This window comes from Cheilinus undulatus, linkage group 17 (assembly GCF_018320785.1).
Source record: "Cheilinus undulatus linkage group 17, ASM1832078v1, whole genome shotgun sequence".
Lineage (NCBI taxonomy): Eukaryota > Metazoa > Chordata > Actinopteri > Labriformes > Labridae > Cheilinus > Cheilinus undulatus.
In genome coordinates, this window is record NC_054881.1 from 17,120,302 (window position 1) to 17,147,883 (window position 27,582).

Here is a 27,582-nt window from a genome sequence, read left to right on the forward strand (position 1 = left end):
AGAGTCATTGAAATCAAACCGTTGACAAAACCAGTTTGAGGAGATCTTTTTCACCAAGAAAAGCTTTCAGTGTGGTTATTTTTAACCTTGCAAAACAGGTGGATCCATCTTGCAAAGTTTTAAGCTGAGGATAAAATATGAATGGAGAAATATGGGTCATTTGAGGAGAAAGAAGTGGTAGCTATGGTAGGGCTTTGGTTGAAGTGACTGCAAGCCTGTAAACAATGGTGGCAAGTGAAGACATTAGCTTAGTAAATGGGGTACCTTCACTTTAAAGAGCAAGCGTTGTGTCTAAGGGCGTTTTCACACCTATGCTGACTCTTCAGTTCGATTGGAACCTTAATAAGAGGTATGATCCACCCCTGGACCATGGTACGGACCAATCCGTTGGATCTTGGTTAGACCAAAAGAGGCGGTCTCGGTCTAGATCAAACTGAACCACAGTCCGGTTCATGCCCAGTGTAAAAGCGATATTTTTGAAAGGTTTGGACCTTTGTATCAATGACAAAAAATCACAGCATAGAAAACAGAAAAAGGAAATTCAACATCAAAACAAAATGAGACGTGGAAGCACCTGGGGAGAAGAGGAGACCAGGTGTCTCATTGACGTAGTCTGATGATGCTATTAGGGGCCAACTGGAGAAACACATAAAAATACAGACAAATTCCAAGTTTTTTCCAAGAGGGTGAAAGAGAGATTAGGATTTTTGCCATAACCGAGCAGCCTTTAAAACCACGGCTTTCTCTTGAAATGATGCTGATTGGTCCGGTCATTCTCTGACCAGGAACAGGCCAATCAACTTGAAGATAGATCTGCCTGATAACAATCTATCTGCTTTGCAAGGCTGTACCCCTCACAAGACCCCAATGAGACACGCACATAGGAGCCTAGAATAAAGAATAATTTCATTGTAAATGTTTTTGAAATCCTTGCATTTAAAGCTCCATCCTCCCCAGAATTGCATATCTTCCATTCAAATCATAATCATTGAACATAACACTAACTGCTGTAGTTAGTGTAGTTGGCTTCACAAGAAAAATTGTGTTATATAAACTTCTGATTTCTACAACTCCAACTATGTCAAATTTAAAATTAAATGTTTTGGTGTCTGTTCATCAGGCTGGAAACAATCCAAAATAATATCGTAGATATAAAGTTTAATCCAGTAATACAAAACCACAGTAGCTTTCCGTGACACAGGCAGACAGACATATGATTTTATGTTCTAATGTCATGTTTCCAGGTGTTTGGTACTCTTCAGTCTGAGCTGCAGGTCTCTCTCTGTGCCTCCATCAGGACGCAGAGCTCCGCCTCAGATGCTGCTGCTGTTTATCTGATTACCACGACACAAGAGCTACGTCTCCTTAAAGCGACAATCCGCTTTAATTAATCAGACAGCCGGAGAGAACGCGAGGAAGAGAAAGAGAGGGGTTGATGCAGATGAAGACAGGCACCATCCTCCTCCAGAAGCCTCCATCTTCTCCCTGCAGGACCTCTCCGCTTCATTTCACCTCCTTACGGCGCTGACAGGCTGTGATCTAACCCTGCATGCCTACAGAAACACCTCCGAGCCTCCTCCTCCTCCTCCTCCATCCGCTGATACATGAGCTGTCGATGCGTCACGCTGCTTCCTGCGCCTTTTCTTCCGCAGACGCGCTGCTACATCCTTAGCGCATTTTAGCTTCTGGAAACAGACAGCAAATCGACGCCTCCTTCTCCCCATTGTCGCCCCTTTTGTGGACTCTGCTGCTCTTGTTTCACCCCGGTATGCGCCTTCTTTTCTGCATGTCCGGCTTTCTCCTTCTCTGCCGCCCATGCGTCTCCTCTGCCGCGCCACCGCATTCGCTCCTCCTCTCCACATGGACCCTGAAATCTGCATGAAGCTCGCGCCGTCTTTTCCGCATGCGGTGCGCCTGGGTGCTCGCCTTGTCCTCGACCAGGCCCGTCTCTGATCCTCTGGTCCGGGGGGGCTGGTGCCCGCAGAGAGGCAGGATGGTGCGGATAGCCAGCGCGCTGGGGCTCGTCATGTTCAGCGTGGCGCTGCTCATCCTGTCGCTCATCAGCTACGTGTCCATTAAGAAGGACTTCCTGCTCAGCACCCCCAGATACGGACCTAATGGAGGGTCCAGGCTGTCCATGTTCCACACAGGGTTTCGGTGAGTGCAGGCCGGGCTGCAGAGCTGCAGACATCTGCTGAGTGTGGGTGTGCATCACATCAGCTGGAGGGTTTTATTTATAGTCATACCAGGTGCAGTCCATACATGCTGACAGGGCAGGAAATCAAAGATGGTGCAGGCTTTATGTGCTAATCTAGACATCATGTTATCATTGTTTATCTCTGAAATGAGTCTTAATCCTCCTCAATACTCTGATTGTTGTTTTTATAGATTTCTATCATTTCTTAGAGAGAGCAAGCAAATCAGTAAAAAACAAACACAAAGCTAGGCTGGCTACACATTAGTTGATTTCAGACCTGATTTTTAGACCTGATCTAGGCCTGTAACAACCAAATAATCCATAGCTTATGCATCAAGTGCTGTCCCTTTCTCCTGTTAAACCGTGCTGTAATTGAAGTTCAGGCTAGCTTCACATTAGGTGATTTTAGGCCCAATTTTCGGTTCAGTCTCCCCCTCAAAATAATCAGGGGTCATGGCCTTTATCTTGGTTTTTTTGTACTGATTATTATTACAAATAATCTTTAAGTGTAAGTGGCAATATGAGAGTTTTACTGCAGGTTTTCTGTGAGTCGGTTAAACTAAATACCCATCATTTTGTAAAAACAGGCTTGAAATCCTGGTCTATAATGCTCTTTTAAACAGTAATGAACCTCCCGCTTCTAGAGGCCGCTGCCTTCCAGTCTGGCAATTCACCGGATGTAAATTTGAGAAGCTCAGCGGTGGCTTAGCGGTTAGCGTGTAGCAGGAACGGCACGATATGACAATTTTTTTAAAGTAGTAAAAGGAAATAAAGTGGGATGTAGGCTGTCGAGGGTTTAACTCACGTGTAACTACTCACCTGAAGTGAAATGAGGCGACATATCAAAGCACGATATTATCTGCAAAGAGGAACAAAGGCTGGCGGCGCTAGCTGCTAATGTTAGCCACGCTGTAGAGAGTTTATCAGGCTAACATCACACCCGCTGACTAGGGATTTTCTTCTCTTTAGACTAGCCGGTTAAACGAAATTTAAATGAGCGGTTAGCCGGATAGGGAAATAGACGCTCAGGAACATCCTTCATATGGAGATGTAAATTACAATTATGTTTCAAATTTATAAACCAAACCAAATGGGACTCTGAAAAAACAAGACCAGCTCGTGGAGTTACGTCATGCTTGATAACACAAGTTTCTCTGAGATCTCATGTCTGTGAAATCTCCTCCGTAAAGCTGACCCTTTGTAAAGTCCCCCACCCCCTGTCAAGTTTTCATATCCGCCGTATGAATATGGAGTTTCCCACTGAATAAATAGAGAGTTTTGCTAGGAGATATCACATTTTTAGAAAATGTTTGAAAATATTAGAGAGGTAGACAGATATGTCCACAGATTGCTTCTGACAGCTACATTCACTCATCATTTTTTGACTGAATAGTGTGATTAGAGTTTTCGTACGTCAGTATATACCTGGAGGACTGCAGACAGCTTAGCTGCATAAACAGGAGGTAGCAGCTGTCGAATAGAGCAGTGGTTCCCAAACTTTTGTACTAGTAATCCTTTTTGTACAAGGTACAAGCCATTGTGACCCAACAACTTTGTTTTCTGTAAGTTATTGCCTATCAAGTCTGATAAACATAGATTTAGACATTTCAGGATGCCTTGGATACTGCCATCGTACGTTTTTCTATGAATGGTGATAGAGTGGAGGTTGCAGAGCAGTTCACCTACCTTGGCAACGTACTCCATCAATCAGCTGACAGCAAGGTTTAGATCAGCTGCAGACTTGGACTCGCACATGTGGCGATGGGTTTGCTGAGCAAGACAGTGTGGCGTTCCTGGTAACAGAGCATGCAGACAGATGTCAGAGTTTTTCTGTCCTACCGGTCCTACTATTCTCTTGCGAGGCCTGGATTTTGACTGATGGGAGAATATCTGGAGAGATGGGGCATGACCCTGGTGCAGGCCTGGATGATGGCTTGCAGGCCAGAGCAGTACAGGACCAAGGTTGATGCGGCAAAGTGACCAACCATACCTGCCTGACCTTCTGTGCTGTCTTCAACTGGTTGGTTGAGCTGATGGCTGGTGCTAACTTGAATATTCTTAATTCCAGACTCACTCTGGTTTTGGCCTGGCGTTTTCTGATTTATGAGCCTAGAAGAAGCTGCTTCATCTCCGTCACATTGGCTTACTTTGTATGTTCGACCCCTTGGGCCTTCAGTAGCTGTCTGGTCTGGAACACTGTGTTTCTTTTTTATTAGTCAAGCATTGACGACTGTGACTTCAGCTCTTTTGCCATCCAGTGGCTGGTAGAGTCTTGTATTGTGTTTTACAATGGTGGAGAGGGTGACTATAATGTGTACTGCATTCAATACTGTAGCAACAAAATTTTGAAAACTCAATTGGCGACCCAACCGTGGGTTTCAACCCAGACTTCATCAATGAGTGGACTAGAGGACAGCACTGAACTATCTACTGTAGATGTTTTTCTCTCTCTCCCACTACTCTAAATAAAGCACAGTGGTTGGATTCAGTAGCTTTAAGTCAACAGCGGTTAGTACAAGTAAGTAACTCGGGATGGTGAAGTTTACAAGTGGAACTCCAAGTCCAAGGGGAACTCAAGATGATGTAGCAAACCAGTATCTTGGAATTTCCGAGTACCAGGATTAACTATATTGCACCATAAGACTCAAGTTCCATTTGAAATGCTGAGTTTTAACGTGGTCTCTAACATTATCTGACTCTTCGCTATTTTTTGTAATGGGTTGTTAGTGTTTTCTGTGGAGAATGTTATTTGACTGTTGTATGGTGGTAGTTAATGTGCAAAAGGCCTAAATCAAGACAGTCAGGCTGTCGACTGTTCGACTGACAAGCTGTATATCTCAGAACAGAAGTACTTTTTCAAACCTTAGAAACACACTGGATTAAACTTCTGTTTAGGGTTAGGGTAAGGGCTAAGGTAAAGGTTATGATACCAAAAGTTAAAATATAAAAACCTGACCTGGAAACCTGATTGCAAAGAGTTTTATAAACAGTGTTAACAGTATGCATACTTGAAAGAGCTATGCTAGCTATGTAGCAACATTAGCAGGTTAGCTACATGACTAACATAGCTAAAACTATGATCACAAAGCAGCTATGTTATCTATGTATCTAAGTTAGCTTTAGACATGTTTGCTAAAATTTAGGTTCCTAAAGTTAACGTAGCAAGAGATTATTTTGCTAATGTTGCAACAGTTAATGTAGCTAGAGCTAAGCTCACAAAGCAGCTAGATAAGTCTACACAGTAAACTGTCAGAATCCAGGCCTGCACGTGTGCATTATGGTTTTAGTCAACAGCCATGTATAAGTAGGTGAACTACAACAAGGATGGCAGAATTCCCTAGCTGTATTTGTGCTGCTCACTCTAAGTTGACAGATATTGAGGTAGATTAAAATCTACTTTGCAGTAGCACCCCCCATCCCCCCATCCTTCATCGACACAAAGTTTGTGTGTTATCCATTTTTATATTTACACCTTATTATGTGGAAGGACACGTTGGATGCATGAGTTGTTTTATTACAAAGTAACAGCACCAAGAACTGACCAGTTATGTGTTCTAAAGGATTTTATTCATTCTTGAGGAGGAATTCAGGCCAAATCTTACATTTCAGTTTGTAAGGACACCGGTTGTTTATTATTTAATGAGAAGACAGCTTTGCCCTGGTAAACTGGTTTATATCTAGTACATGTCAGTGTGGGTTTGAAGCTGCCTAGAGATGAATAAGACATCTGTCACTTAATCCCACAGCTGTGAACTAGATCATCTACTCACTCACAGATCTGCTGTCTTTACTTGTGTATTTTTACGCAGGTTGAGTATGGATTTATGTAATTCACATTAAGACGCATGTCATGGAAAAGAATACATAATGTAATCTCTCTTTGCTATCCACAAACAGTTTCTAGAGCTGTCAGAAATGAGTTTTTGTTTAGAATCTTGATATATAATCAGGATTTTTCAATTCACATTTAGTTAATTTTACATTTAAAAATAACCTTAAGTTCTTGTTGACAACATGAAGGGATTCTTCTCTGCGTGACGAATTAGTGAATCAAATAAAGACAAAGAGTTGTAATTGATGATTATTTTTAGATTAATTGACAGCTTTAACGTGCTTATTCTATTAAATACGATTTCAAACTTGTACATTAAGAAACAGGAAGGAGCGTATGTACAAAATGACTCACTGATGTCTGAGGATCCCTGTGATCATAGTTAACACTTGAGCTAAGAGAATGTCTTCACAGACGCCACTTTGTTGTACTTTTGTTTTGGAATTTGTTATGTCATGAGCTTAGGGTACTTTACTTCCTGTTTGGTTAAAAACCTGCTTTTATTTTGAAAGAAAAAAGGAACTTCTGGTGGATCAATATTAACATTAGCTTAGCCATTCAAAAAAAGAACTTGCGACTGAAAAGTTAATAGACAATAGTTAAAAAGTTGAATGTTTGATTTTGTAATTCTACCCATATCATATCTGTTAACAGGAGGAGGCGATGCTTATTACCTTTACTACAGCCAATCAGTAGGAGGAGCTTCAAATGATTTGGCTTCCCTTTTAGGGGTGCCACCATATCGTCCATCTCTTTATGCTACCTATAAATTAAATGTTAATGTTGCTTAAATCTTTACTGTTTTTCTGTCCATGTTAAAGATCTTTGACTGCACCTGTATCTTCAAAAGTAGTCTGCCTACAAGAGTCCCTCTGATACTTCCTTTCAGGTTTGAGTTGGTCTCCTGCCGTACAACTGCATGAAAAATCATCCAGTAAATCTTTGTCATCCAGCGTGTATTGTCAGGTATGAGTTTGAAGCTAAAACAGCCTCGTTCAGATGAAGGGTTCTGGAGGCCAGCGAACCGTCCTTGGCTCTGATTTACTGCGTGAGAGCTGCATTCATTCTCAACCTGCCTGTAATCATTTTCCTCCTCGCCTCGCTGTCACCTCAGGCCAAGGTTGTGCTCTGAGTGAGTTAGATGTGAAGGAGAGAGGCGTTTTGAAGAGAAAATACTCTGTTGGTATACGGCTTTGTAAGTCTCCTGCTGTGTCGAGTGAGAGTTTATCATCAGAAACATCGTGTGGGGTTGTTTCAGGCGGGCTCTTCACGTCTTGCAGCTTGTGAAAAGAAGTCCGCCTGATGGAATCTGTGCACAAAGTATAACTTTAAAAGGTTATATATAGTAATCTCAGTGTTAATGATGATACCCTGAGTTGTCCTTGAACACTCCAGTTTAGCCAGAACCTTCTGTGGTGAGATTCCAGTGACCATAGTATTGGTCCATGGTTTAAATAACGGATAATTGGATAATTAGTGCACCTGCAAACAGTAAAATAAAAATCAGGATAAATCATTCATAAAAAGGCTGATTGAGCCTATTCCTTACTCTCTTTGTTCCTATTATACCTTTCATTGTGAATGGCAGGTCATTTGTATGTGCAAAAGTAAATAAATAGCCATAGTAGTTGGACAGAAAATTGGGTTTGGCATGGAAAAAACAGAGATTTTATCAGGCCAGCCCTATTCTAGTCTGTACTATTGAGGTAAGTGCAGGATCAATACAACTTCACCAAATAGAAAGGAATAGATGGTTATGTCTGTTGTACAGAAAAGCCCCCCTCAGACCTTTTGTTGAGCCTTCTATTAGAGGAGAAACCGTCATTAACAAAAACCTACAGAACACATTTACCAGTCTAGTGGTACCTACTGTACCAACATCTGCTCATTGCCACTGGTGACTGATGATTTCAGCTATGTCTGATGGGAATGTTATATTTTTGAAGAGAATTCAGCTTTCAACCAAAGTACTGGTGAAATTAAGATTAGGACCTGTTGGTGTGGAAAGATGAACAACGACATTTATCCACAATTGTTTCTCATATTTCAAGACGCTTGTAGCACCAGGAATAGCCGTAGTAGTGTCCCCCATGACCCACTGGGAAAAATTAAACATCAATTTTAACTGTTTTCATTTGACAAAACCCAAGATAATAGCCCTACATACACTTGCCCTTGACAAAAGATCTATGTATAAACTATTTATTATTACCACGATTGTATATGGGCCCCTCTAGTGGAAAAATGATAGAAAAGGACCACTTAATTTGCAAGAACAACAAAATTAGCATGTTAGAAAATTATTTACAGAGGAAAAAATATATATATTTTTTTACTTTAAAAGTTGTACATGTATGTGAGCCAAAACATATAATTTTTGAGACTATAAAGTCAAAACTCCAACCGCTGTGTTCAGTTTGTTTTCTTGTAAAATTTTACTATTTATCATGAAATTCTTTAGTTTCCAGTGTCAAAGAGAAGACTTTTTATACCTATAAATTTCATGTTTTTTCTTGAAAATTTCAGACTTTTATGATGTGAAATTCTTATTTTGATTTCTTATACTGTATATATGAGTTTATAATCTCAAAAATGTGCAGGATTTTTTCAAAAACTTTTGACTTTTTGCACGAAACTTCAGATTTTTTCACTTTTCACTCTTTTAGGTAGGCCCAGATACAATATGTTTCTACTCATGGTTTAGAAAAATATATATAACTGTGACTTCAGAGCAGACCACTTAGTTAAAGGAGTAAAGATGATCGGAGTCTTGTTCGTAGAAGCTTTGTTTGCATTAGTCTAGCTGATGTTATGATATGCCAGCAGGTGATAAAATGATATTTTTTTCTAAACCTAAAACAGCAGGCCTAGTGAAGCTGTGGCGAAGAAAGATTTCTTTGTGTTTGTAAATCCTTTGAGTCATCCAGTGTAGGTGGACCAAAACTTCAGATTTTCTTGTTTGTCTTATCATTATGTTGAGTAAAAATCCCCATTCATCTGCTCCATAGCAGATTTGTTTATTGGCCATAATGTCAGAAGTATCCAAGTGAGTCTAACTATAAGCTACCTCAGTGTAAAATACTTCAAGAAAAAGCTAGTTTATTTATGATCTTAGACAAAAATACTGCAGTACCCACAATTCCAGAGTGTCACAGCATTGTCTCTGATAGGTGGAGACAGCTGAAACCATGGAAATGTCAGTTGATTATGACAATACAAAGAGTAGTTCCTTCATCCTTATGAAAAATAGTTGCACAGTCTTGTACCTTTGCCTTTTTTCCTTTTTTGTATGCCGTTTGTGCACCAAATCAAATATTTTGTAGTCATTAGTTTCAGGTCTCTGGTCAGCTTGGTTTCTTGATCAAAACTTTCGATTTAGAGATTTTTATAAATGTCATTTTACTTTGGACACCAGAGCCGTCAAAACAGTGTTGAGCTCTGTGGTCATGAATGCTGGCACTGCATACTTCACCTGCCTCCAGATCAGCCAATAAGAAGCCAAGTGCAGTAGCCAGGTTTCAACCTATAGAGGGCATCCATCAGCATATGTTTACAGCTTAATAATATGTGTTACGAAGATCCAGACAGTCTCCCAAGTTTAGAAACCACTGATGAAGAGTATAAGCAATAGTGGACCCTTTAATAACTCTGCATGCTGGATCTTTATAGTCTCCTTCATGCCATGTTGAGATAAGAGTGAGTTCATTTTGTTGTTTTTGTTCACATTCCTCTTCCTGCAGCGAGAGGCCGCCTCGCAAACCCGACCTGAGGTGAATACAAAGTGCTGATGTTTAAACTACTATTCCAGTCTCTCCTTTTTTGCTTTGTTTTAATGATTTTTCTTCAATGACAGATGGATCGTGCCTGTTTTTTCTCTTTAATTCCAGCAGTAAGCTTGCTTCTTTCTGTTGACCATTCGCTGCCATTGATAAGTCTCTGTTTCCTTTATTTTTCGAGCAGCAAAACTTTTTCATTGTCTTCTTTTATAAAGCTACAAGCACCTTCTGCTTCACCTTTTTTGGAGACTGCAAGTCCTGAATTTCCTTTGAATGATTTAGTGTTGGCTTTGAAACAGCATGGAATAAAATATAGCGGTGAACATTAGAAAAATACACAATTCACTGCAGGATAATGATTTCACTCTAAAGCCACCATTTATTACCACATGACTACTACTTACAGTGTTCTTTCTTCTTCATTTAGATTTGACTTCTTCAGTCATGTTTTAAATGCATATTTGGGGGTCTGCGACAAAGTAATACTGAGCCACAGGAGCCCATGAAATGATGTTTTTATTCACGATTTAGTTATTATCTTCTGCACGCAAGATAATAACATGTTTGCACATTGGCTGTTTGGATCAGCATGAGATCTACTGATTCAGAGAACAAATGTCAAACATCTTGACTCTGTCTGCAGTTTTCTCAGCCTTTAAAGTGTTTCCAAAGTCTCTGTGAAAAACTGATCAGTAGCCACTTCATGCTGATCCTGACTCAGCGTTGCTCCTTTCTAACCGAGCCTCTCAAAGATGCAGATGCTGCAAAAACAGAATAAATCTGCAGGAGGTCTGACTGCCATCAGATCCAGGTCAAACAGTATTTATAGGGTTTGCTGTAAAGAGGGCAATGCCACAGAGGTGGGGATTTAAATGCAGGACAGTATTAGTCACATATTCTGTTCCTGAGCTGTCCTGATGCTTAAAACTCCACTTTATTGGTTTATCTCTCAAATCAAACCAGGTTAAATCCTCTTCGAAATACTATTTGACCACTTGTGTCTGCTATAGCAGAGTCGTGACCTGAAACCTTGTCATTTTGATGTTTAGTCAGAAGATTTTCAATTAAAGTCAAGTCTGGTATTAAAATATGTTAGGGTCTAAACTACAACGTGATCCTTGCAGGATTAGACCCTTTAGTAAGCCCACCCTTCTTGGTTGCTGTTTGATGAATCTCTTGTTAATATATAAGTGTGTCAAAATGTCAAGGTTTCCTTGCCAAAACAGTCAGACATTAGCCAACTCAGAAAATAAGTGAACTCCATAGTTGGTTTGGTCTTTCTGGTGAGTCTGGGCTTCTTACATTGCCAAAAACAGTGTTCATCTTGTCAAGAATCAACTTTCTGATTCATCTGGAATCATTGTGATTAACTTGCTAAGATGGACAGCATCTCTTCAACAATTTGGCCTGACTGCTCTTTTTCACAGTAAAGTGGGTGGATTTTTAATCATTAGGAGGCTAAAAATCAGTGTTAACACTGAGCTGACTGTGGAAATGAAGATGTCTGAATCTGTTTGTCAGTGCTGCTGCTTCCCGAGAGTAATTTCATGTATTTGATTTGTGGCTCTTAAAACACTTTCAGATTTTAATCAGCTGCTTTTGGAGTCATTTAGCTCTGTGAAAGGGCAGGAATGAAGCGAGAAAGACTATTTGAATTATCTAAAATTGAGTAGCATTATTTCATCACTATTTTTGTACAGTGCCTATAAAAAGTATTCACCTGCTTGTCTGTTTACATTTTTATTTTAATAAATCAACGATGGTAAATATTTTTTGGCTTTTTTGACCAAAAAAAAAAAAATCTGTGGCTCAACTTGAAAAGGACTGTTCATGCCTGATCCTCATGCAACCTGACAGACCTTGGGCGGTTTCGCAAAGAAGAATTAAGTTAAATTTCGGTGTCCAGATGCCTGATTGAGACCTGTTCACACAGACTCAGTGCTGTGATTGCAGCCAAAGGTGCATCTACAAAATACTGACTTGAAGGGAATGAATATTTATGCAGTCACTTATTTTACATGACATCTTTTTATTTAATCGACATTACTTTGCAGAAATCTGTTTTACTCTGATGTAACAAAATAAATACTTTTTATAAGCACTGTAGTCTTGAGAATCGAATGTACAACATGATAAGGCCCAAGAAGTCACATGATCACACTTAAAGTTTGATATTTTCCTTTTAAGGTTAAAGTTGTGTGTAAGATGTAAAAAGAAAGCTAGTAAAATCTGAATTAAAACAAACAAATGTCTTATTGATTGAATCATTACTTGCACAACAAAAAAAAAATAAAAGTAAAGGTGTACTTTAGTTTTAATTATATGTTGAGTTTTGCACCTTTAAAGTTGCTTAAAAGCTAAAATACTCTTTGGAATATTTTGAAGTGCAAAATGATGGATCCAACCTCTGTCTGACCTGAGAAGTCAGGGTTAAACTCATTGACTCTTCCTGCTCTGTTTGTAGCTCCCAGCTGGCGTTGAAGTACCTGGATCCAGCGTTCAGCCCGCTGACCAGCTCGCTCAGTGAGGATCTACAAAACTCCTCCAAATGGAGCTACAACAGCTCTGCTTTCATAAGTCTACGGTAGGTTCCACTTCAACACATGCATACACTGGTGGACTGTTTTTGTTTTAAGTATCGATGAGCTTTGGGTACAAAACTATTACAGTGCAGTACTGATTTCTTTTCTTTTTCATATTTATCATCCTTAATTGTTTCAGATTATCAAACAAGTTGTAATATTAGACAAAGATAACCCAAGTAAATACAATATGCTGATTTTAAATGATTATTCATTATTAAAGGAAAAACGCCACCCAAACCTACCTGGCTTATATGAAAAAGTAGCTGCCCCCTAATGTTCTGCCACCCTTGGCGGCAAAAACTGCATCAAGCATTTGCGATAACTGGCAATGAGTTTTCACGTCCACTCTTCTTTGCAGAATTGTTTCAATTCAGCTACATTGGAGGGTTTTGCTGCATGAATAGCCTGTAGGATTTTAGATCTTGTTCTGGATTGTTCTGTGACCTCCTGGATGAGTTGTCGATGTGCTCGTGGGGTAGCTTTGGTAGGCCGGCCTCTCCTGGGAAGGTTCACCACTATTCCAAGTTTTCTCCATTTGTGGATAATGGCTCTCACCATGGTATGCTTCAGTCCCAAAGCTGTAAAATGGCTTTGTAATGCTTTAGAGACTGATGGATGTGGATGACTTTGTTTCTCATCTGTTCTTGAATTTCTTTAGATGGTGGCATGATGTGTTGCTTTTTGAGATCTTTTAGCCTACTTCACTTTGTCAAACAGGTTCTATGGAAACGATTTCTTCATTCAACAAGTCTAGCAGTGATCAGGTCTGGGTGTGGATAGTAAAATTGAACTCAGCTTTCCAAAAATTGGTCTGACAGACCTCTTTACAAAGCAAAGCAAATCAAACATCAAGTCTTTCATTGAAGACTGTCCAATTCAAGTGTTGGCAATTACTGTCATATAACCTTGAACCTTGATGTTTTTTTTTTCTTTTTGTGTATCAGGTCAAACTTGATTCTTAATATTTTCCCTTCAGGCTTCTAGTAAAGTAAAACCTACTGGCAGTCAGGACTCACACTGGTCATATCATAATGAAGCTAAGCAGCTGAGACTGACTGTCCAACAGTTGCAGACATCTGTCAATAGAGAAAAAATTGCTGAGTGTCATTAAATGTCTGTATCTCATTTAATAATTAAGTCTCATTTTAAGACACTTAACAAGCGAAATTGGCTTTCACATTGATGGATTATTTTTGCAATAACAAGATCAGGCCTTGTTTTTGTGTTTTGTGTTGTAAAAAATATTGATAATTTGGTCTTGTTGTATTACAATCTTATGTATTATAAGATTTGATTCTATTGTCACACAAATGAATCATACTGATGCATTCTATTAACAATAAAAATGAGGTTTAATCATTTTTACATTATCATACTCCTCCATCCTTTACAAACATTAATCTGCTCACTAATCATCTTTAATGCATATTGAGACTTAAGTACGTGACATCTGAGTCAATGTCATTAGAATGATCTTCCTGAAGGATTGAAACGCAGAGCTGTATTTATTGTGTCGATAGTTCATCAGATCTGTTTTGTACAGGGTTTAAGCCTCTCATGGGATTTATTCTGAGCCGCTGTTTGCCATTATCACAATTACATTTTGTTGTAGTTGCTGTGAGTGTCCCATACAATAAACAGAGCTCTACTGACAACCGTAACTTTGGAAAAAATCCTAGAGAGCATGCATCTTATGCTTTTGTTTGTAATGCGGACATGACTGCAATTGTCCTTGTTTTCTTTCAGAAAGGAGATTGCTCAGTATATCGACATCCCTCACAACTTCTCCCTGACTCGAGGCGCAGTCCGAATCGGACAGCTGATGCATTACGACTACTCCAGTCACAAGTACGTCTTCTCCATTGGTGAGAACTTCCGCTCACTGCTCCCTGAAGTCTCTCCAATCCTCAACAAGCACTATAATGTCTGCGCTGTGGTCGGAAACAGTGGCATTCTCACCGGCTCACGCTGTGGCCCCCTGATTGACAAGTTTGACTTTGTCTTCCGCTGCAACTTTGCACCGACGGAGGTGTTCAAGAAGGATGTTGGGCGGCGGACGAACATGACGACCTTTAACCCCAGCATCCTGGAGAAATACTACAATAATCTACTGACTGTGCAGGACAGGAACAACTTCTTCCTGAGTCTGAAGAGACTAGATGGAGCAATCCTGTGGATCCCGGCGTTCTTCTTTCACACGTCGGCCACAGTGACGAGGACGCTGGTCGACTTTTTCGTGGAACATCGAGGACAGCTGAAGGTACAGCTGGCATGGCCTGGGAACATCATGCAGTTCATCAACAAGTAAGTCACATTATGGCTGAGGTCGGACTAAACAATCTTTTGACCGTATCGACATTCACACGCCACTTCTATGTAGCCTAAGCTTCGTAGCTAATGGAGAAATGTAGCTAATGGGGATATGTAGCTACATAGATTTAACTATGTAGATAACATAGCTAAAGCTAAGCCCCACAAAGCAACTACATAGGATGCCTATCTACAGTGCTTAACAAATTTATTAGACCACCCTAACCCTAACCAAAGTAAGGTTTATGCCACAGCTGCCCTAAATTAACAGCATTGGTAATCAAAATCATTTGTTATGTTTCTGCAATGGTTAATACACCAATATGTAGAAGCTCTGTAACCCGAATGATATTTTTAATGCTAAAATATAATTATTATTGTTATCCATGAATTTTTAAATGTACTGATTTACAAAAAAACTGAAAAAATAGTAAAGCACATTATCATTTCTTGATTAATATGTCAAATTATAGTTATTTGCTTGCATTCCTGAACAGAAAAATTAGTTTTAGTGGTTGAATGTTATGCTTGATTAATTTATGACTTCTCAGAGAAGCCCAGTGAGCTGGCTCAAATTTGGGTGAATTCAGTTTGAAATTCCTCATTCCTGTTCAAAATGGTAAAATGTGGAGAGCTCAGTGAAAATGAAAGAGTCCACATTAAAGCACTTCATGATGCTGGGTGGTCTTTGAGACAAATATGACAGGTGGTCTAATAAGTTTGTTAAGCACTGTACGTTATATGCAGGGCTAATTTAGCTTGAGCTACATTTGCTAAAGCTCATATTATTAAAGGTAAATTAGCTATAGATGACATAGCTACATAGCTAATGTAGCTAAATCTAATCTCCCAAAGCAGCTATGTAAGCTACGTAGGTATCTTATCTATGTAGCTAGGTTAGCTATAGCTTCTTTTGCTAAAGCTCACATTGCTAAAGCTTAAGTTGCTAAAGCTAACTTAGCTACATTGGTTAATAACATTAATTACATAGCTAGCATAGCCATGCTAGCTTAAGCTATAATTGATGAGGCTAAAGCGAGCCACTGTTCATGTAACTACTTCTAAAATGGGTCTATATAAGATTAAATCCCAGATTAGACCTCTGACCTTTTTCTGTTTTATTTATGAAATGTTGCCTAGTCTGTAATGTCTGCAATGTAGTTATTCCATAAATGTAACTGCAAGACTTTGTTTATGAATAAAGTTTAATGCAAAAATAAATCTAATGCTGGAAATACATTGTGCTGGCAAATTATGGCAATTCTAAGACAGTGTATTTCTCAGATGAATGGTCTGTAAAAGTGGCCCTCAGAAATGTATGGTCAGCAGCCAGACCTCTTTTGAATTTTCTGCCATTTCGGAACATTTTGAGGTGTATTTCAAAACCAGATCAGAGTACCCCGGCTGTCTTTACTTATCTAGTTCAAAGAAGTAATGGTTAGAATTGAGGCCAAACAGTTTAATCTTGGTTTTATCAGACCAGAGAACCTTGTTTATCACAGTCTGAGAGTCCTTCAGATGCTTTATGGCAAACTTCACGTAGGCTTTCATGTATTTTGCACTGAGGAGAAGATTCCGTCTAGCCACTCTACCATAAAGCCCAGATCAGCGGAGGACTGCAGTGATGGTTGTCCCTCTGGACCTTTTCCCCACACAGGATCTCTGGAGTGGTCAGAGTGACCATCAGGTTCTTGGCCATCTGTCCTACTAATGCCCTTCTGCCCTGATTGTTCAGTTTGGCCGGATGACCAGCTCTCGGAAAAGTCCTGGTTGTGCCAAACTTCTTTCATTTGGTGACAGTGTAGAGAGCGCTTAAGCCGCTGCTGCATCAAATTCACACCTGATTATATGGCCATTGATTTTTTATTTCAATGGCAGTATGCATGTTTGTAATTTTATTTTGTCTACGTGTCCCTCTTTCAGTTTGTGTGTAAACTGTGCCTTTAAATTCTGTCTTGTATGTGGAAACTATCATGTGGTCGTATTGTATTGAGCCGTGCTCCAAATAGTAAGAAGAGATTTGAGCTCCAAAGCCGGATTATAAGGAAACAGCTATTTAGTGAAAGGTATGGCACAGAGCTGTAACAGTGTGTGTGGAGAGGGATTTACGTCTGCTGCTTAGTGTTGTAGCAGCAGAATGGGCCGCTCGTACAGTAGCCTAATCTTCACCAATCCCATTAAAACTACCTGCTCTGGAAGAATTATCACATTTAAGCAGCTCAGATGGCTTTCAGCACCTCCAGGACTCTGAAATGCTTTTGTTCAGGCCAGTTTGAAGAGTTTCCTCTCTGTGTTTGAAGGACTGTTGATGAAAGAATTGGTGCCGGTCAGATTATGTCACTGATCAGATTATGTTTCCCTTAGATTGAACCATCAAAGGTTGGTCTTTTCAGTGACGGTTTACTGGCCTTTTTTGAGTAAGTTGCAGAAATTCTCTATTCTTTTTGTGCTTTATTGAAAGTTAGCTTTATTTCTACATTAAAATGTCAAACAAAGCAATAAAAAATGTGGTTTTCAGTAAATTCCTATTTTTTATTGAGTGCAGAAAATAACCTATATATTGATTTCCCATATGCTAGATCTAGCCAAACTCTCAATTGCAACAACACTGATTTGCTATGGCACAGTGGGCCTGATCTATTTGGAATTTGTGGCCCCTTTTGCAGTTGTCTTGTTAGGGTACTGAGGGAATACGGGGTTCTGGGATGGCTGCCACAAACCATCTGGCCCCACCAAGTGAAAATTGTGTCCACATCATCTTCACAAAGTCGGCCATGTTCCCAGTCCATGTTGTCCTGTGTCCTGTGGAAGATGGAGAACAGTCGAAAGGTTTTTGATTCACCAGCTGATTTACATTTTAACCCCCACCTGTGATTGTAAAGTTTTAGTACTGAAAGAATGAGTTCTTAGATACAAGAGGTCAAATTGTTTCTTTAGGTGTTTGGGCTCAGCCTTAGAAGTAGGGTGAAGTAGTTGAGGTAAAGCCCCTGCTCTTTTGCATCATATGGTGTTCGCTGAGGTTGTTTGGCAATCTGACCTGTTTGTCTCTCTGTGGAGGTCTTCTTGGCACGCCCAATAGGAAAGTGAAACTGAGGTAGAGCCATAGCTTGATGGAGGAGCTGGAAAGTGTTGCTCGGGTGAGGGATTTGTGGATTAAGACCATGGTTAGACGGATGGAATGATGAGGTTTAATCAAGTGGTGTGGCCTCCGGACCCACCCCCATATCTATAATGCTAAATCACAACCCAAGTTTAAAAAAATGTCTGTCTAAAATGATTATTAGGAAGTACGAATTTGGACCTGGGGTACAACAAAACATCACTACCCTGATGCAATCATGCTGGAGCTTTTTTAATCACAATCGAAAAAACGTAACGCACTAATGACAGTCCTTAATAATTGTAATTAATGCTGACAGCCCCAGTTTAAACCTCTGAAGATTGCTTATATCAATTTATATAAAAGATTATTAGGTTTTCGTGATAATAATTTATTGTCTCCCTCTTTTACTCCACAGCTACTGGAAAACCAAGCAGCTTTCCCCAAAACGCCTGAGCACCGGTATCCTGATGTACACGCTTGCATCCTCCATGTGCAACCAGATCCACTTGTTTGGCTTTTGGCCCTTCGGCTGGGACCCCAACACGGGTAAAGAGCTGCCCTACCATTACTATGACAAAAAGGGCACCAAGTTCACCACCAAATGGCAGGAGTCCCACCAGCTGCCTGCTGAGTTCAAACTGCTCTACAAGATGCACACAGAGGGACTGCTGAAGCTGTCGCTATCGCACTGCGCTTAGACCTGAAACTGCTGCAACAACAGGGCTTCTTTAGACTCACCTGGAGCTTTTCGAAAGCCAAGACCAGGGAGGATTCATGCGATTTTGCCAAAAGCTAAAAGGCTGTATCTAAGGCTGATGGGTTCTTCAGCTGTTTTGGACCCACAATGCTGTGCTGAAGAATAACTGTACAAAACACAACAAATTAAGACGTGTTGAGTCTATTTATTTTTTATGGCTTGAGAATCTAAAGAAAGGGACAACAGGCTTGTTTCTTTGGACTTCAAGGCCCCTCAGCAGAATATCAGAACTTAAAATGGCTCGGTCTTGGCACCATATCTGCACAGCAGCACTCTTTAAAACTCGTTCATGACCAGAATGGTGTGAAAGAGGCATCTAATGATGTCCATGTTGCGTTAGTCCTGATGTGGGGCAAAAAAGCTGATCCTCGGTCAGTGGTTCGCTGCATTGTTCAGTAACTTACTGTGTAGTCTTTGGCATCTCAGAGATACACAAGTCCAATTTTAGTTCTGTCTTTTCCTTTTTGAGATGTGGTTGATGTGATGTGGTGGGTTAGGTGTAGTGTAGAATCACTGTTAATTAAAGTATCATGTATGGTTTGAACGTGGTCGTGTTCGACTCAAGGCAAAAGTCTTGAGGTGTTTGACCCTTCCATTTTACTTCAGACTTTACTTCCATAGGTGAACAGTTGGGGTAATTGAAAGTGGTTTTATTCTCAAGAAAAAATGGTATTTGATGATTAAGGGATGGAGGTGATTGGTAGATTACCTCACAAAAGCACACACTTGCAGATACTTGCCAAGATCTGCAATCTGGTTTTAGGGACCTGTGACACACCAACGCTTTGATTTTATTATTTCACTCCAATGGCCAATTTTAGGATGGATTTTTGGCCCAGTTTTTGTTTTTTTTAGCCCTCCCAGAAGCTGCATGATTTGTCTTCCACTCTGCAGAGTAACTATCATCCACAGCTGCCCCTACACCAGTGCAATCTTCCTCACAAAAATGCCATTATCTGCTTCATAATTTACATGTTGTTTGCCTCTTGATATCATAATGACCCATGAGCAAATACAGACACAACAATCACTTTCAACATAGCAAAAAAGCTCAGTCCCATTCCTAACTTTCAACTCGTCCACTTGATTTCAAGTGTCCCCTTGCCCCTTGAAACAGTGTCACAATGTAGTGGTTGAATCTGCTGACCCTTCAAGTTCCTGTCATCAGTTGTAGTCAACATCATTTACATAAACAGATGTGACAATAATCCAAGGGATTTAAAAATAACAAGCTTGTTTAAGATCAAAAGGACCATAATGTACTACTGGCATTTGTACACTGCTTGACTAACCATCTTGCTGATGATTTGCAAGGCATTTTGGGAACTTTCATATAGCACTCGGCTTGAAATGGCCCCTGAAGGACCATGAACCTCTAGCACTTCACTTTACCCCTCTGAGAATCAGGACCCCCTACCCTGAAACATTACGTGCAAAATGTGGCATGTCTATTTGCACCTCTATTGACATATTGCAATTAAATTTTTTTTTATCCTAAGTATAAGAAATCCTTTTGTTTACACAAATATCAACACTTTAATTTGTTGTATTAGTGTCAAACTGAGGAATTTAAGTGTTTTTTATCGCTGGTTTGGTCTCCACCAACTCCTGAGAAAATTATCTGCCAAATGTTTAACTTTTTTCACCAGCAAGTTGCCAGCCGACCCTTAGCCATGTCTTGTGTGGTAGTGGTACTATTTTGTGGGGTTGATTTAAGTTTGTTGTTCAGAATAAGGGTTGAAAAAGTTGTTTATTTCAGCTGTTTACCACACCAACAACTTGCACTTATCAAATGTTGATAATAGTTGGGCAGTTTTCTGGGTTTGTTAATTAACAGCATTTACACAACAACTCATGCACGCATACAATATTGTTACAACTACCTAGAGACATTCATATGGATACCGTTCCATGATGGCAGAGAGAGAGCACAGCATACGATCAGACATACAAACATACACAGTGCTGCACTCCCCCACTGGCTCCTCTGATCCTGTTTTCATGTTTGTAACATCTGTGAATACCTCTGAAAAACAGTCATGGTGAAGATGCAACTTTGATGCAGTAAAAATATTGTGGCTTATGATGGCACTGTGGATTTGGCTAAACTAACAGAAGAAATATAGTATATGATCCACTGAATGAAAAACAATTCAAGTGTCATCAAGAACAAAGCAAGTTTACCAAAGCGTTGCTATTTGTTTTTAATTTCAATTCAGTTCCTGTTTTAAAAATACGACGTCTTGGGAAACAGTTGTTGATGAACATTTCTCCTCATTATTTCGGTTAATCATCAGATCATTATCAGAGAATAACTCAGCTAACTTTTAGAAGATTATCAACTGTCTGGGTGTGAAGTAAAAAGGGCTCCATGCCACGCCAAGTCATTAAATAATTTTGCAACACAACAAGCGGATTCAAAAATCTTTTGCAAACACTTTTATCGACTGTTAGCAATTTAATCAATTTATTGTTGCAGACCTATTGAACATGTTGACTGAACAGGCAGACTTTTTAAATTCTCTAGGGGGCGCCCCTGAGGCATTTTAGCCACACTCTTCAATGAAACCCACATAAACTTCTTATTTATCCACTGTCCTTGTGTCTACCTAAATTAGTGTCGGTACAGGTGTTTTAAGTTCTGAAAAACACTTCCTATTTGATGGCGAACAATGCTCTGCCACATCAACAGCTGCTGTCGCAGACCTGTATGCTTTACATGATAACATGGGGAATTAATTTAAGGTTAAAACCACATTTTAAGAGTGAATTCGGCAGATTGACCTTGTGTTTTGGGTAAAAGCTACTCCTCTACCATGGCGAGGCATCAGACATTGAGGAGACACCACAGCCATGCCCTTTAAAGGGATACTTCAACATTTTGGCAAATTCACCCATTGCCATTATCCCTATAGTCTTACTTATAGATTTGTTACCATTTGTTGTCGGTGCAAGCTATTTTTAGATCGGCGGTGCCAAGTTGGGAGCTGCTCTGCCGACGCAATGGATTCTTATGGTATCCTGGCTTTCCCTCATCAAACTCATCAAATACACAATCAAACAACTCTAAAACTCTTGTGGACAAGTTGTGACCTGCACATTCACCACGCTATGAAATAATAACATATAATTATGTAACATTACGACACATGAAGCAAATACTTGGAACTATTTCTTGAGTGAACCACTGGGCGGAGTGACACAGTGCAGCAGCCATGTCTGGAGTGTAGTTCCAGCTTTGCATTTAGCTTTAAAACATCTCCGTCTCATAATGTTCCATGATTATTTCATAGTGTGGTGAATGGGCAGGTCACAACTTGTCCACGAAAGCGTTTTGGAGTTGTTGGATTGTGTATTTGATGAATTTGATGAGGGAAAGCTGGGATACCACCACCCCCAATTTCCATATACAGCGTGTGCGCTGCTGGCGTATCGTACTACAGAGCACTTCGCTCCCTCTTTAGTCTATCAGAGCATTTCCATAGCCGGCGCTCCAGACTGGCAGCGGCACGTGCCTGGAGCTGCACTTCGCTCTGCTTCATTTCAGATACACTGCAGGTCTATTTCAGCGCCAGCCGCTGCCAAACCTCGTAAATTCACTGTTGTTCAGAGAGCACCAACCATGGAAGTCACAAGCGTAGAACATCTGGTTCTTTCAAAATAAAACACAATGCACAGACTTCCGATCATAAATCATTACTATATCAACATTATGTCTCATCCTGCGGCGAGAGCAAAGGGTCACAGAGAGGTCAGTGGGTCACAGAGCTACAATGGCGCCACTGACGAGGAAAAGTTAACTTTGCATTTTGCATAAAACCACAGATCTTTTAAGCAAACAACCTTTTAACTTCCTAATGTACTCACTCAATGGCGGAAGCAAAAATATCATGGACTTACATTGGAAAGGATGAAAAATTAACCCCAAAAGGTAAAATAGTTCGCTATTGACATACTATTACTGTGCAAACACGCAAATCTCCTGTGATCTCTTCCTGCTGATCAGGGCTTACTTGCCGTGGCGCTGCGCTCAAGACTCACTTCCAGTGGGTGAGGTCGCTCACCTTTCGGTCGGAGCAAACCCATGGCACACACGCTATATGGAAATTCGGGGTAAGACTCCATTGCGTTGGCAGAGCAGCTCCTAACCCTGCACCGCCGATCAAAAAAAAATCGTTGCACCAACAACTAAAGGTAACAAACCTATTAGTAAGACTATAGGGATTATGGCAATGGGCAAATTTGCCAAAATGTTGAAGTATCCCTTTAAGTTTTGTACACAAGCTGAAACCTTTAATTTGCACAAAAGATCTCTTCTAACAGCAAACAAATCATAATCATAGAAGGACGCCCAGTAATGGCTACTTTGTCCCATTTTTTTTTTTTTTACCAAAAATCAAAAATGGCAGACTTCCTGTTTATTGGGCAATATTGGTCTAAGAGGCTTATCCATACGTCGTGACATAATACACATGCCTCCAAAATTTTGAATAATGTTTTATAGCAGAATAGACCTTCAATTTCTTCATTTTGCTGTGATAAAACTCCCTTTAAATGGTTAATCATGTTGAGATTAGATTTTTTTTCATTAAAAAAAGAGCGATTTTAGTGAGGTTTTCTTACCTAGTAAAAAAAAAAAACAACCCCCAGTTTATTCCAGAGTTAATTGATATGTAAATTTGATGTTGAAAATAATGGCCCATTTGGCATTTAGTACAAATGTCATTTCTCTGGTGAATGGGCACAGTTTATAAAACAATTTCTGTGGTTGTTTCATCTGTCTTTTGTGCATTTATTTTCTGTTGTTGTGTGATTTGTGATACTTTAATGTTTAAAGCCAACTTGTGTGTCTTTTTTAGATTATAGTGTTAAAGGTTTCAGATGATGAGTGGATTCTTAAGGCCTAGAAAAAGCACTTGGTTGGGGTTTCAATTTAATGGAAAGTTCTTTAACAAGCGCATTATCAGCATTATCATTACCTTTACGAATTTAAAAGGGTCTATCAAACCACCAGTACACTTGCACATGCACATAAATATTTTTGTGTAACGATATCAGTTGTCATATTGAACATGTGTTCATATCCTGTTATTTTTGTTGACATTTTAAATGATTTTGCTGCAATGTGTTGATGGGACTTAGTAGATGACTATTATTGTATTTTGCAGCTGAATTCAAGCTGTTTTTTTTTTTGCCTCGTTTTGAATTTTAGTCTCTTCATTAGACAGGATATCTCTGTAACTTGAATCGTGATATTTTCAGGACTTTGACAATAAGATTGTTTGTGTTTAGGTATTAACAAAACTGATAACAATGTTATTTTTGACTTTAAAGAGCTAACAGAATGAGAATGGGCATTATTTTTTGTCAGTTTGTTGTTTCTGAAATATGGATAAATGTCAGGTAAAATACAAGAATGTATCTTTTTGCATTTTGAATGAATCTCTATGAGGCTGATTCCATCCATATTAATATATAATAAGAGATAACTATGAGGGAGAGTATATATTAAATCCACATGAATATATCATGCACAGTATGCTGTAGAATAACAGATCTGTTTTATTCATCCAATACTTGAAGGAGAATATATCTACTCTGTATTTATTTAAACATTAAGCCATTAAATGAATGAACTGATGTATTTGACAAAGTGAGTCGTGTCTTGTTTTTGAGTGGATGCTGTCTGCTGTTTGCTCTTTACCATCGCTTATGTACTATTTGGTTTGAAATGTTTAGTTTTTTTTTTGGAACAGTTTCCCGCAAGCCATGATTATGCACACTAGGACCTGCATCTGCAGCTTTTTGACCGCTCAGTGGCCTGATGATATAAGGGGCTATTGAAGCAGAGGAAAAACATGCTCCATAGAAAAGGTAAGCTATTATAACTTTATTTTATTTCTAACCTAAATAGTAACCATTTCATCAAAGCAGCAAAAAAAGAAAAAAAAAGAAAAGAAAAAAAAAAGATCTGTTGTTTCATCAATAAATGTGCCTTTTCTTGAAACAGAATGAGACTTTAGTTAGATGTTAACATAGTCCTGTTGGTCTGGACCATTTGGCTGTTAATGCAGGACCTCATAGCTGAGCTGTGACCTGCACAAAAGTCAGGATGACAGAGAAGAGAGGACATGAAAGTGAAGAAACATTTGATGAAAAATCTGAGCCCAACAGAGAGGGCCCATTCAGTGAGCTCTTAAAGGGCCGGGCCATTTCTGTGGGCAGGCCTGGATCACTTGGAGGCTTCTGAGGAGGAGACCAAAGTTTAAGTCTACTCCTGAACTCCTTTCCTTCATGCCATTCCCTGCTCTCTCTCTCTCTCTCTCTCTCTCTCCTCTCTCTGTGATTTCTTACTCCATCCACTGTCTTTTCAAAATGAAGGCCAAACCCCCCAAAAACAAATCATGACTCGCCCTTAGAGGGTGTTAAGGACATTTTGCAGCTTTGTTGTTCTTTTTTTTTATTATTTTGACTTATGTTTATGTTAGTATTTAACATGTTTGTGGTTTCGTTTATTTTTGATTGAACTTTGAAATTTTAATATCAGAACCTGTCATGGGCCAATAAAAGCTCTGTCTGCTGTCCAAAGGGCCCCATTAAACCCCTTAAAGAACACAATTTTAGGTCCCCCAGTCATTGATGTAAACAAACAAACAAACAAACAAACAAACAAACAAACAAACAAACAAAAGCATGCCATTTTTTTTGGCTTTCATTTTGGAGTCATTGCCTTAAATTTGCAGTTTTCCCTGGTTTTTACCAAAAGTAAAGCATTTTCTGTATATCACTTGAAGAGAAATTGATGCTTTGTTCCTGGTTTTCCATATGGTTATAATTATTCTGTTACAATTTATTAAAATCTCAAAAGAACAAAAAGCATAAAAAACAAAGTTGTTGCTCATTATTAACATATTCAGAGCTGTGGCTAAGGAAATTCAATTTGCATGTTTTAAAAATCAGGGGTTTGGCACTTAAACAAACACTGAAAGGTTTAAATTCCTAAATAGTAAAAAAAAAAAAAAAAGAAAGAAACAATAAAAATAAATAAATAAATATCTAAAATCAGGTCTGATCTTAATTAAAAAAGCAAATAAATAAATAAATAAACAAACAAATAAATAAATAAATATTTTTAGTGTATTTCTTTAAATTTCTGTTCATGTATGCTGTCCAATTTTGGCCACTTACACCCAGAGTATAACAATTTACTAAAATCTTAAAAATGATAATACTGATAATAATACTGATAATAATGCATTAAGATCAAGCTGTTGCTTAATATAAACATATTATAGGCTGGGATAATTTCCTTCAAAGAATTCCAAATTTCATGTAAAAAAAATTCTGTTTTTTTTTTGTATTTTGTATGACAATCATCAAAATCTTGCACTTACACTAGCATTTAAAGAGTTAAACTCTCCCAAAATTAATTAATATTTGACATTTATGTTTAGGTCTGATCTTGATTTTAAAAATCAATGAAAAAGAAGCCAGAAAAAAAATATTGGTGTCAATTATTTATGCTGCCATTTTTGGTCTCTTTTGCTTGAGTGTAGCGATTTATTTGAAACCATTTGAGGAATAGAAGTTTGTATAAATTAAGGATTATTATGACTTTTTTTGGGCTTGATTTCCTTCCCTGTCAATAAATGTGTGTAAACCAAACTGATAATCAATCAGTATCTATTCCTGATGAATAATCTCATTATTTCTTTCTCAGTAGGTTTGAATGATCTTTAATGATCAGAGTGATGTCATCAGCACAATAACGGTCAAAAATCTTAAATAGATTTATCCACAAATACCACCTGATGTTTTTTTGCACATTTGTAAACATTTTATCTTTCAGCATAAATTGCAGGAACCTTTATGTTTATTTCTTTCTTTATTAAAAATCTGGATTTATATTGACCAATCTGAGAAATGGCGGCCTCTCGGATGTAGGTCAGCACGGATGGAAATGAGCGAAGGTCAGATGGCGTGCGCCCAGGGCCGCTGACCTCTGACCTCTGCCTTTTCGCCTCGCAGCGTGGTGACAGCAGCTGCTAACAAAAGAAAAAACCTGCAGGAGTCAACAGCTGGATTTAAACAGGCCCCCATAATCTCAGGGATTAGGATCATTTTCATCTGAATGAAACAATTTGTTAACTTTGTACACAGTTGCTCATCTGAGAAATTTATGTTTTATTACAAAATAAAACAACAGAAAAATTAAAGAAATATATATCCCTGTTTAAGAATACATGTTGTGATTTTATTTATTTATTTATTTATTTGGTAAATTGGTGTTATGATCTTTTCATGGTTTGACAAAAATGTTATTTTTAACCAGGCTGTGAGGATGTTTGCAGTGATGGCTCCTTATTGATTTATGTGGGACAAAAAGTCATCATTTAAATGTGGGAAACAAAGACATCTCCCTATTAATGCAGTCACTAAATTAGATTAACTGGGGAAAAATGACAGAAAAACAGCAAATAAAATAAATGTTTCAAAAAGAATAAACGGTTTAAATGATGACAGTGCTGATAATGAAAAATAAAGAGAAAACTTTATTGATCTCTGCAGGAGGAAACGAGGTCAGAGCAGCAGAGAGCGGAAAGAGCCGACAGCAGGAATATAAACAGAGAGAGGATGAGGAAATAAAATGTTTTTATTTAGATGAAAAAACTTTGAGACAAGAATATGCAGCAAGAATATTCGCTGTTAATGGGCCTTAAGAACAGAGCTGTTCTACAAAAATGTTGGGACACCATATCTAATAGTTATGATGATATAATTCAACTGAAAAAGTACAATGATCATGTGTGTAATGTTCAAACTGATTGTTTTTTTCCACATTTTGTATTTCTTTATTCCTAAATTTATTGTCACCTCTTCTTAGAATGCCTGCTGTCCAACCATTTCTTCTCATTTTGTCCAAACTTATGTTGGATGCTAGTTTTATATCAACCTAAGAAAATTTAATTTTTTTGCGATAATCTTCACCCTTGTAAATGCTTTGAGGAAACAAAACACAAAA

At 38.8% G+C, this 27,582-nt stretch overlaps 1 protein-coding gene across 1 annotated transcript; it reads left to right on the forward strand.

Annotated features, from left to right (window-relative positions):
* The first annotated feature begins 1,776 nt into the window (after window positions 1–1,776).
* Window positions 1,777–18,641, forward strand: st8sia3 (ST8 alpha-N-acetyl-neuraminide alpha-2,8-sialyltransferase 3). Its single transcript, XM_041811445.1, has 4 exons — window positions 1,777–2,157; window positions 12,270–12,389; window positions 14,137–14,694; window positions 18,219–18,641. Exons 1-4 carry the CDS (start codon window positions 1,904–1,906, stop codon window positions 18,499–18,501), a joined length of 1,215 nt encoding a protein of 404 aa, XP_041667379.1. The 5' UTR covers window positions 1,777–1,903; the 3' UTR covers window positions 18,502–18,641.
* Window positions 18,642–27,582: the final 8,941 nt, after the last annotated feature.